General features: G+C 45.3%; 1 protein-coding gene across 2 annotated transcripts; it reads left to right on the top strand.

The window, feature by feature from the left end:
* Positions 1 to 1,008: 1,008 nt before the first annotated feature.
* LOC123757196 (uncharacterized) lies at positions 1,009 to 9,443 on the top strand. Of its 2 annotated transcripts, XM_045740660.2 has the most exons (7): positions 1,010 to 1,400; positions 2,148 to 2,373; positions 2,838 to 3,041; positions 4,094 to 4,237; positions 4,854 to 5,045; positions 6,973 to 7,192; positions 9,216 to 9,443. In XM_045740660.2, the coding sequence occupies exons 1-7, from the start codon at positions 1,150 to 1,152 to the stop codon at positions 9,359 to 9,361; spliced, it is 1,383 nt and encodes a 460-aa protein (XP_045596616.2). In that variant the 5' UTR covers positions 1,010 to 1,149; the 3' UTR covers positions 9,362 to 9,443. The 2 variants fall into 2 exon arrangements, with proteins under 2 accessions (XP_045596617.2, XP_045596616.2); XM_045740661.2 differs by lacking the exon at positions 6,973 to 7,192 and having other exon boundaries at positions 1,009 to 1,400.
* Positions 9,444 to 10,789: the final 1,346 nt, after the last annotated feature.

Here is a 10,789-nt window from a genome sequence, read left to right as displayed (position 1 = left end):
TAGTGACGGAGGGTGTGCGAATAACTTTGTTGACACAGTTTACATTTGGTCAGGTCTACATCAGCAAATACTGAAGATTCCCAGAGATACTTGTAACAGAGTCTAAACCGAGCAGTAGTAACATCTGGAAGTCTGCTGATTTTATTGGATAATCCATAGATGTGTGGCTCTTCTTGCATTATAGATGGTATGATAGATAAATTACGAGTGTAGGTTTCACTTTGCCTCACCTCTACAAGGTTTTGTTGAAGTTCAAGGTGTATTGTGGTTCTCAAGTTGCTTATAGGCAATCTTAGCGTATAATCAACTCCTCCTTTGAAGACGGTAGTTTAGTGGGCACCTCATACTAATTACAGAGACAAAGATCACAGACACTAGGCACAAAGATCACAAAGAGGTTCACTGCACTTTACTACATTAAGTGAAGAAGCCACTTATGGACAAGTAATAAATAGTTTGAAGTTAAATTCTTCAGACAGTTTTATAGCTGGATATTCTACATTTTGTATTATTTTATAATCGATAAATAGTCGATCAATAAGTATGTCTAGAGTGACAGTCTCGCTTCATGCATGTCGGCGTTCAATCCCCGACCGTCTAAGTGGTTGGGCACCATTCCTTTTTCCTCGTCCCATCTTAGATCCTTATCCTGACCCATTGCAAGTGCTATATAGTCGTCATGGCTTGGCCCTTTACCCCCACGGGAGACATCTCCCGTCACGCAGGGCGCAGTTGCACCTCCACAGATCATCTATTGTGATCATCTATCATCTATCATCTATTGATACTGATAATGGCTCCAAAGGGCCACCACTTACGGGCTATTCATGCCCGTGCCACCTTTTGGGTGGCTTAATCTTCATCAATCAATCCTTTATCCCTTGATAGTTCCCTTCCTCTTGACGTTCAGTCTTCCTGTGGTTGTTGCTCTCCTCCTCCGCCTGGGAGCACCACCAGCACAGCCAGTGAGTGTTCTTCCTTATCACCATCTTATCACCCTCACTATCTGAGCCAAGCACCATCGCCTCCACCACGGCCACTGTAAGTCGTCACTGCTAGCAGCTGCCTTGCCGCCACCCCGTGCCTGTAACATGAACTTCTGTCTGCGGCCCCGGGCCAGCACCGGCGACAACCACGACTACGACGACGATGAGGAGAGTGACGAGTGGTTCTCTCTGGCATCGTCGTCAGCGTCGTCCCCGCCGCCACCACCGTCACTCGTCCTCGTCGCTGTCCTCGGGCTCCTGCCCTCCCGAAGGGCACCTCCTGGTATCTCAACTAGAGGCCGCCTTCGGGAACCTGGTCTCGTCGCCGTCGTCGGGTGTGGGAGGGAGTAAGGTGAAGGAGCTGGTGCGTCTCCTCCCGCAGCGACCCTCGCAGTACAGACGCTCCTCCTCCAGGTCAGTCACCTCATGCAGTGTGAACCTTCTGTACCCGGCGTTACTCGGGTGCCAGACACGTCTACATTGTCTTCGTCACTGTAACCAGCTTCCCTACATGCCTTCTCTCTCCGACACCTTCCAATACTCTTCACCATCCTACCTGCCAATCACCACCTTCACTATCCTTCACAACCTTCTCTACTACTTCCCTTCTTGCCATTCCTCCATATTTCCGTTCATACTAGTGCAAGACCTACTGGGTGGTGTGACCGGCCTCCAGGTGAAGGTATTCTTCACACAGCTGGAGAAATTGTTTTGCTGTGCATCTCTGAAGTCAGCATAGTACAGTATGGGGTGAAACTGTGAATGTTAGCGAGGATAATTTAAGCTGGCTGCATGTGGGGCACAATTTATTTTATGCTTTCAAGGATAAGGAGGGAGGGAATTATCAGGGGGAAAGCGCCAAGCCATTACGACTATATATATAGCACTGGGAAGGGATCAGTATAAGGATTTGGGATGGGACGGGGGGTGGAAGGGGGAAAGGAATGGTGCCCAACCACTTGGACGGTCGAGGATTGAACGCCGACCTGCATGAAGCGAGACCGTCGCTCTAGCAACCAGCCCAAGTGGTTGGGGGAATAACTCTAAAATTATAATATACTTAGCCGTGACATAGGTAGATATCTTGGTATTTGTATAGCTAACAAAGAATAGAGAGAATATTGAGTTAATGTGTAACTGGTGTGCGGGTTGTCCCGTCAGTGAGAGTGAGCACGGCCAGACCAAGTACCTGGGCTCCGTCAAGAGGTTCCTGCAGCGCCCTCTCTCCCTTCTCTTCCTCAAGCCCGCCGGGGCCAAGGATGCCCAGCACCTCCTCTTCCAGGACACCTCCTACAGTGACTCGCTAATGCAGTTTTGCAGGGCCCTCCTGCACGTGTATCGCACCAACACCTTTCCCCCGCAGGGCCTCCGCTCCTTCCATGACAAGGTTGGTCCTGGCTCACCTGCGACAAGTGTTTAATAGGTATTACAGTTTGCCCCGGCGGGCGAGTTTATTAGGCAGCGTCACTCATCCTGTGCGTGGACACACCAGCATGGAGGTGGTGGTCACCAGTGTAGGTCCCCATCAACTACTGACTTGCCTTAGGATTCAACCAACAACATTTTCTAAATTCCTGGGTACCTCTTTTATTGCAAGATGATCAGATGCATCAAACAAAAAGGAAACGTTTCCTTCATACCGGGGGAATGGTGGTATGTGTAGAATTATCAATGTATACACTATGCACTCTTGCAGCATTGCTGAAAGGGACTGAATATGTCGGTCTCCTTTCCGTGACATGTGAAGAGGGACTTAATATGGAGACAAACCCCCCCATGAAACCTCTGAAATATTCCCGGAGTGGTTTATTACTACGAGACAATGTATGTTCCTCTGCCTTACTCCTCCAGTTAGCGGCCCTAATGATGAGCGCGGGGCTAGAGCGGATTATCCAAGTGTGGCGTAGCGAAGTCCTTCCCAGCGGGACGCTGACGGTGGCGGTGCAGGTGGCTAGCCCCAGGGATGGGGATAGACTAAGGGCTCTGGTCACCGCCTGGCGCTCACTCTACACCACCACGCTCCCTATCCTCCTGGCTCTCCTCGCTCCCCTCACTGTAAGTACCTCACACCTTGTACCTGGCAGTAACTTTATTTACACTATTTACAATGGAGACTGACGTAACTGCACCCAAGTGACAAGGCAACAAGTATTGGGTTGATGGTGGTGTGTGTGGGGAGCGTCCCGGGGCTGTCATGGGACCTCTGCTTACATAGACATAAATTAGACATAGGAGTGAACAGTAACATTAGCAAATTTTCTAATGGCTACAATAGGGAGGGAAATAGATTCAGACGGGGACTTTACATAAGTATAGCGCGAACTGAACTTAGAAACTGGGCAAAAGACTGGCAGATGAAATTTAATGCCGACAAGAGTTGGGGGCGTCTGAGTACAGGAAATTATAATAGAATTACCAGATATCAGGTGAACTATGTTGAAATTGCAACATTTAAATACGAAAGAGATCTTGAAGTCATAATTAGAAGGAATCGTAAGTCATAAAATCCATGTATAGAAGTTCGAAATGAGCCAAATAGGATGTCGTGCTAAGTTTTACAAGGTGATGTATGTGTGGGGAGAAAGTGCAAAGACAATATGAGTATACAGCGCTATGTAGAGATTTTAGAAATTCCTGATATATTTAGTCTATAGGTCTCAAAATTGGACTTTTATGTACTCTATGGATTTTCTTTATTTTCCAGGTACATATTACCTCTAATTGTCAGCAACTTGTGTTTGCAAATTATGCCTCAAAACAAACCTGTAAAATTAGTTACGTCTATATAAAAAGATGACTATTTAAATTAATGTTTCTGTTGCCTCTCGTCATTTATAACAACACTCGAAGAATATACCACTCCCAAAAAAAGAAATTGTTAACAAAATCGACACTTGACGTGAGATTTGTAACTAGCTCATCAAGATTGTAACTTGCTTAGCTAAATGAATTGTGGGGTTCAGTCCCTGAGCCCATTATGTGCCTCTGTAACCCTCTCCACTACCGCCCACAAGATGGGTACAGGGTGCATAATAAATGAACTATACTAAACTAACTGATGTGAGTGTAAGGGGAGTGTATATAAAAGCCCGCCTCTCTCACCCCAGAGTATCGACGTCCGCGGGGAGGTGCTGACAGCGTTCCGAGACACAGTGGTGCCGTACGCTGACCTGCCCGCCCTCAGCGTCTCGTCTCCCAGGGCCCTCACAGCGCACGCCTGGACACTCAAGCAGATGGCTCTTCTACTGGCAGTGTGTACTGGACTTGCTTGTTATTGTACTGGACTTGCTTGTTAGTGTATTGGACTTGTTCATCAGTGTACTAGAGCTGTTAGTTTGTTGTAGAGATGATGATACGTGGGCCCTAAGCCTCTGGCTGACCCACTAAGTGTTATCCATAGCTGTCTTAGGCGGTGAATGAATATTAACGACTCTTATGTTGACTTCAGTAAAATTATGTCCAATGTGTTTAATAACTTCTTCTGTGGTGTTAAATCTCAGTTGAAGTCTTATTTGGTTTGTAACTCTGCACTGCGTTAGATCATGTTCTAGTGGTCTGTTGGGCATTTCTCCACAGTGGTGATACTCTTCTACTAGAAGCTGTAAGCCCATATACATGGGTGTCCCAGCCTGATGCGGTGTAAGTGCACTTATGTTTGTCTATTTTACCCTTTCATCAAAATTCAATGGTTCATAGTTGGTGGAATTTTTGCACCAACTCGCAGACCCTGATTTTTTTGTATATACAATGTAAAATTAAATTTATTAAATTTTGGCTAATTATTGTACGTCTTGACTAAATATTGTGGAATTTTTAAAGGGGGACTTAACTATTTGTAAGAATATAGACAAATGTTAACAATTTCAGAGAGTGGGGCCTTGCCGGTGTGAGTTGCAGAGCGAGGATGTGGCACTGGACACTGCCAACAAAGACGAGGGTGTGGCACTGGATACTGACAACAAGGAGGAGAATGTGGCACTGGAAACTGCCAACACTGACAGTGTTGGCACCCTCAACGCTCGACCAGAGAAACTCACACACAACGACAAAGAGAGAATAGTAGGTTGTTTTCATCTAGTGTAAGAGGTCCCCCAATGTTTTTACACCAGTGCACATTCAAGGTCCAGCTCCTGGGCTATGGCATCCATCTGTCAGAAGATGAGGACACGACGTTGTCTCGGTCCGTCCTGGACCATTAACAAGTCGTGTGTGAGTGATGACTTGTTAATGGTCCACGTCGGGCCGAAACGTCGTCGTTTCTCCATCTTGTGATGTTGGGTTTGGTCATGATATCTTCAGCCACGTTAGTAGGATTCATCGTCTGTGTAGTACAAGTAAGACACTTTCTCTACTTACGTTGGGATATTCCTTGAATCCAGAATGATGAGTCTTGTGATAATTCTTAATGAATTTTCACTTGTGAGACGGCTAACTCCTTACACACAGAAATCACAATAGCGTGATGCATCATATGAACAATTCCACAAGGACCGTGACGATTAGGGGGGTAGAAATAGCCTAAGCTACTCTATCCCTTTGAGATGTATTTTTTTCTTGTCTCAATAAACATACTTGAACTTGAACTTGAACCGTGACGATGATTCGAATCTAACGTCCGAGAGGGTCCCAGACGCTGCCTTAATCGACTGAGCTACGACATGGTCAAAAAGAGTTGAAACCAGAAGTTCTACTGAACTTATTTGGATCCTGCATTCCTGACCAGGTGTTACGTTTAACCGAATAACAGTCTGGTGTTTCAGGTGTAGATGGGTCCTTCATCCGGTGTTTTTCTTTCGAATATACCATCTACTCCTCTGGAAAATACTGTTCATAGCTCGTTGACACAGACTGAGGAGGCAGCTGTGCTTCTTTTTATTAATTCTTCATTTATATTGTTTTCCCTCAGTGTGTTGCAGAAGTGTTAGGAACATGTATTAAACAGGTTGATCTACTTTAAGGCCTATTGGCCCATACTAGGAAGCTCCTATTTATAACCACCCAATCCCACTCATATACATGTCCAACCTATGCTTGAAACAATCGAGGGACCCCACCTCCACCACGTTACGCGGTAATTGGTTCCACTTCTGCCACTGAAGATTTTTTCTATAAGGAAATACTAATCTTCAGTCTCAGCTCATAAGCCCGTTAGAATTCTTCCATGGGAGGGAATTATCAGGGGAAAGCGCCAAGCCATTACGACTATATAACACTGGGAAGGGGTCAGGATAAGGATTTGCGTTGGGACGGGGGTAAGGAATGATGGCCAACCATTTGGACGTTCGGGGATTGAGCCTCGACCTGCACGAAGCAAGGCCGTCGCTCTGCCGTGTGATGCAATTGGTGTGATTGGTCAGCTCACATTTCAAAGCAAAGTTGTTCAAAGAAACAACTATTTAGTGAACTTGCTTTGATCATATTGACAACTTTTACTACCTCGTTTAAATCATTTCTGTCATGTCTGCCTCTAGCAGCCAGAGCGTCAAGTGGAATGAAGCAATGATTCCAAGTTATGGCATTACCTCCTGCCTCTGACATTTGCTGCTCCAGCATTTGTAACTGCCTTGCCATTAGCCTAGTTCAGTTTGTATTTCCCAATTCCACAGTCATTCAACACTGAGCATTTCTGACCTGGTCATGCATGTAGTTAAGGTCAAGCAGCAGAGCAAATCCTGAAAGACGTCCTCGTTCCAAGGATATCTCATAAACTCAGGTATGTCAGTAGTTTCGTCCAGTCGGACAGCAAGATTTTCAACAGCCTGGAGACGTGGAACCAGCTCCCGTGTCCCCCCAGCTCACCACGCTTACTTTAGGATGTCTCAGCGAGTATGATTGTTAGACAATCATACTCGCTGAATTGTTTCCTCACAATTGTATGCCGTGACCCCCGTGGCGGAGCGCAGCGCAGTATGGTAGAGGGGGGAAGGTGGACCTGGAGGAAGAACACAGGTGGTTGCTTGATAATAATCAAGTGTGGCTCCCACAGAATGAATTGCTGGGCCTCCTGTTGGCGACGGAGATAGAAAAGATGCAGGTGACGGGGCCAGTGTTCTCCCGCCTCCTGCACCTCCACCACGGCGGCGCCCTCCTCCACCACGACGGCGGCCTCCACCACCACGACGGCGGCCTCCACCACCGCCACAAACACAGCCACCTCCACCACACTCACTCTCAAAATCATCTCCGTAACCTCCAGTTGAAGGATGGTCAGTATACTAAAAAAGATTGTTAGTCAACTCCCATTTTAGCTGTAAGTGGCTGACTTGCACAGTGACGTAGCGGGTTGTGAGTGGCCGACTTCGACACACAACTGAGAGAAGATCCGCTCAAGGGAATGGATTGCGAACGACTACATAATTAGTGTTAGTATCGACTCTCTATCCATGGTTAGGTTAAGTTACATTTTGTTCATTTGGTGTATTATTGACGATAAAATGAAATATGGAATTTGAAAATTATTTCAGTGTGCCCAAGAATTCCGTTTACAGAAAACTAAATTCTTTAAAGAAAAACGTTTTCAGCATACACTGTTTATATTTTAAACCATAGATTTAACACAAAATAAAGTTATAACTTGATAATAATCTGTTTTCGACAAAGGTTCATTTGCCAGTTTACATGTAGATTATTATGGAACCTAAATATGTTTTCAGATCATCACAAATATCTAGATAACTATCCAGGTGGTTTGAAGGATGGGTGTGGTTTCTCATGGTAATGTATTTGCAATAACTCAGTGTTGAGTTTGAGTGTTTACGACAGAGGCAAAAATTGCACATTAATTCGTCAATAAGGATGTTAATAGTAATGAGATATGATGCTATTGGTTGTCTGTGTGTGAGTAACAAAGTGTCGACTCTGGCGCGTTATTGTGATTTCACCGTGCAGTAATGTTATCACCTATTTGTGCTTGCGGGGGTTGAGCTCTGGCTCTCTGGTCCCGCCTCTAAACTGTGAATCAACTGGTGTACAGGTTCCTGAGCCTATTGGGCTCTGTCATATCTACACTTGAAACTGTGTATGGAGTCAGCCTCCACCACATCACTGCCTAATGCATTCCATTTGTCAACCACTCTGACACTAAAAAAAATCTTTATAATATCTCTGTGGCTCATTTGGGCACTCAATTTCTCCACCTGTGTCCCCTAGTGCGTGTGCCCCTTGTGTTAATTAGCCTGTCTTTATCTACCGTGTCAATTCCTCTGAGAATCTTGTACGTGGTGATCATGTCCTCCTAACTCTTCTGTCTTCCAGCGACGTGAGGTTTAATTCCCGTAGTCTCTCCTCGTAGGTCATACCTCTCAGCCCGGGTGCTAGTCTGGTGGCAAACCTTTGAACCTTTTCCAGTTTAGTCTTATGCTTGACTAGATATGGACTCCATGCTGGGGCTGCATACTCCAGAATTGGTCTGACATAGGTGGTATACAAAGTTCTGAATGATTCCTTACACGAGTGTCTAAATGCCGTTCTAATGTTAGCCAACCTGGCAAATGCTGCTGATGTTATCCTCTTGATATGGGCTTCAGGGGACAGGTCTGGCGTGATATCAACCCCCAGGTCTTTCTCTCTCTCTCTGACTCCTGAAGTATTTCATCTCCCAGATGATACCTGATACCTACCTCCCCAATGTGTGAATGTTGCCTGGCAGGCAGTGAGGCACTTGTGGGAGTGACAATGACATCATGTGCTGCCACTGACGGCACAAACTTATTTATCAAAGTAAACATTGGATTATTTTTCAAAACTTATAATTAATTCCACAAACTTTGTACAAATGTAAGTTTAGAAGTCTCGGATAAGATATATAATTTGATGGGATTATATTTACATAAAAACTAAATCGTAAAACTAACAACAGCTGGGTTCTCATACAAATACCATCCATCCCATAAGACTTAGTTCATTGTACGGGAGACATCTCCCGTCACACAGGGTGCAGCTGCACCTCCACAGCTCTCCAGTATCATCTATTGATACTGGTACTGGTTGAAAAGGGCCTCCACTTCCGGGCTATTCATGCCCGTGCCACCTTTTGGGTGGCTTAATCTTCATCAATCAATCTGAGGCTTACCAGTCATCATACATGCGGCCACATTCCTAACTAATCAAAAGTCGAGTTCCCTGTGCTCTTTCCCAGTCAGCTTTAAGGTGACCGACACCGTGACCAATGATCTTGTTGAAGCTTGCACACTGCAGCCTATCCCTAATACTGAGCTCTTACTCCTACAGCCACGTCGCCACCTTGCCAATGGTTGAGGGGCGGCTCCAGCAGCGTCCTTCACTCTCCAGGAGGGACTGACCTCACCTGCTGCTCGATGACCTCTCTCTCACACACAAACACACATACATGCTCCACAACAGGGGCATCACCCTGATGCCCCTGTTACCTAGCAGTAAATAGGTACCTGGGAGTTAGACAGCTGCTACGGGCTGCTTCCTGGTGTGTGTGTGTGTGTGTGTGTGTGTGAAAAAAGTAGTTAGTAACAGTTGAGAGGCGGGCCGAAAGAGCAGAGTTCAACCCCCGTAAGCACAACTAGATGAATACACGCACACATAGAGGGTCCACGTGGTCTAGTAGCCAACGTTCTGGACACGCAACCCATTTCACCCGGGTTCAATCCCCGGCCGGGAGAGATATGTGTGAGAGATCTTTACATCTTACACAGTAGATGTAAAGGAGAAAATATGTCTGAGTCAGTACATTAGACAACCAACGGTGAGAATAGCCAGCCCCAAAAGCTAACAGCTTGATCCTGCAGGCACAAATAGGCGAATATAAATAGATGAATACACACACACATACATGTATACATACATATCCACAAATACAAACATAGATGCACGCACACTCGTAAATATTCTCTCTCTATGTCTATGCCAAGGACAGACAAAGCCATAAAGCAACACTCTACACAGCGACTCAACACGTATTCTACTAACACTAGGCTTTAATAGAACAAAAACAAAATAATGAATTATAATACGTACTTACGAATGAGTAGATTGTAAATTATTAAATAAAATAATTGCATGCAAAATGTGTTTTAATACTCTTAAATACCATTGGAAAGAGAGATATTTTTTCGTATTTCCTCTCTCTCTCTTTTCCTAACGTCACTAAGATATACGTCCTCTGAAAAACTTTTAAGTCACAAATACCCACAGACACATCCCAGCGCGGGTACTGGGGGCGGGGCCGCCTCTTCAATGTTGCACCGGCAGCTCTTAGTTGATTGAAAGATGCACGTCAACCGGTTAATGTCTGAGGTAGACGGCAGTGTAAGTCAAGCACGGATATAGTAGTAGTGATGGGGGAGAGGGAAGGAGAGAGGAAGCGTGTCACCTGACGCTGCAGGAAGGGTAACTCTCGCCTTGGGAGCACCAGGCCTCCACTAGGCTGGAGGGATCTCTACCATAAAAACAATGTTGAACGGAATCTTGAGGTATCATATAGGTCCCTTAAAAAGGTCATTAGACGAGAACTCTTAGAAGATGAATTTGAAGACAGCAGATCAGTGCAAATTGGAACTAGCAGGTCCATTGTTCATCACAATGAAATGTGTCAAACAAAACAGGTGTATGGAGCAAGTAACATAATCAGCAGACTAACAGACGTTGTTACAGCTGGAATAAGACTTGGCTGCTGGTATCTCTCTGGCAGTTCGGCTTGTATAGGGATGTAGATGAAGTAAAGTGTGTGGACACGGACACACACTACAGCATTATATCTTAAGACTGTGATAAAATTTTGCCATTTAGAGAAAAATCTAAACTCATGGTGCATGAAATGCTAATCCATTTTT

The sequence above is a fragment of the Procambarus clarkii genome, chromosome 13 (genome assembly GCF_040958095.1).
Source record: "Procambarus clarkii isolate CNS0578487 chromosome 13, FALCON_Pclarkii_2.0, whole genome shotgun sequence".
NCBI lineage: Eukaryota > Metazoa > Arthropoda > Malacostraca > Decapoda > Cambaridae > Procambarus > Procambarus clarkii.
Note: the sequence above shows the minus strand (reverse complement) of the source record. Positions and strands in the feature narration are given on the sequence as shown.

Coding starts and splice junctions, on each gene's coding strand:
- LOC123757196 (XM_045740660.2), top strand. CDS start 1,150: ATGAGGAGAGTGACGAGTGGTTCTCTCTGGCATCGTCGTCAGCGTCGT. Junction 4,238..4,853: donor AGATGGCTCTTCTACTGGCA/GTGTGTACTGGA, acceptor TAACAATTTCAG/AGAGTGGGGCCTTGCCGGTG. Junction 7,193..9,215: donor TAACCTCCAGTTGAAGGATG/GTCAGTATACTA, acceptor TTACTCCTACAG/CCACGTCGCCACCTTGCCAA.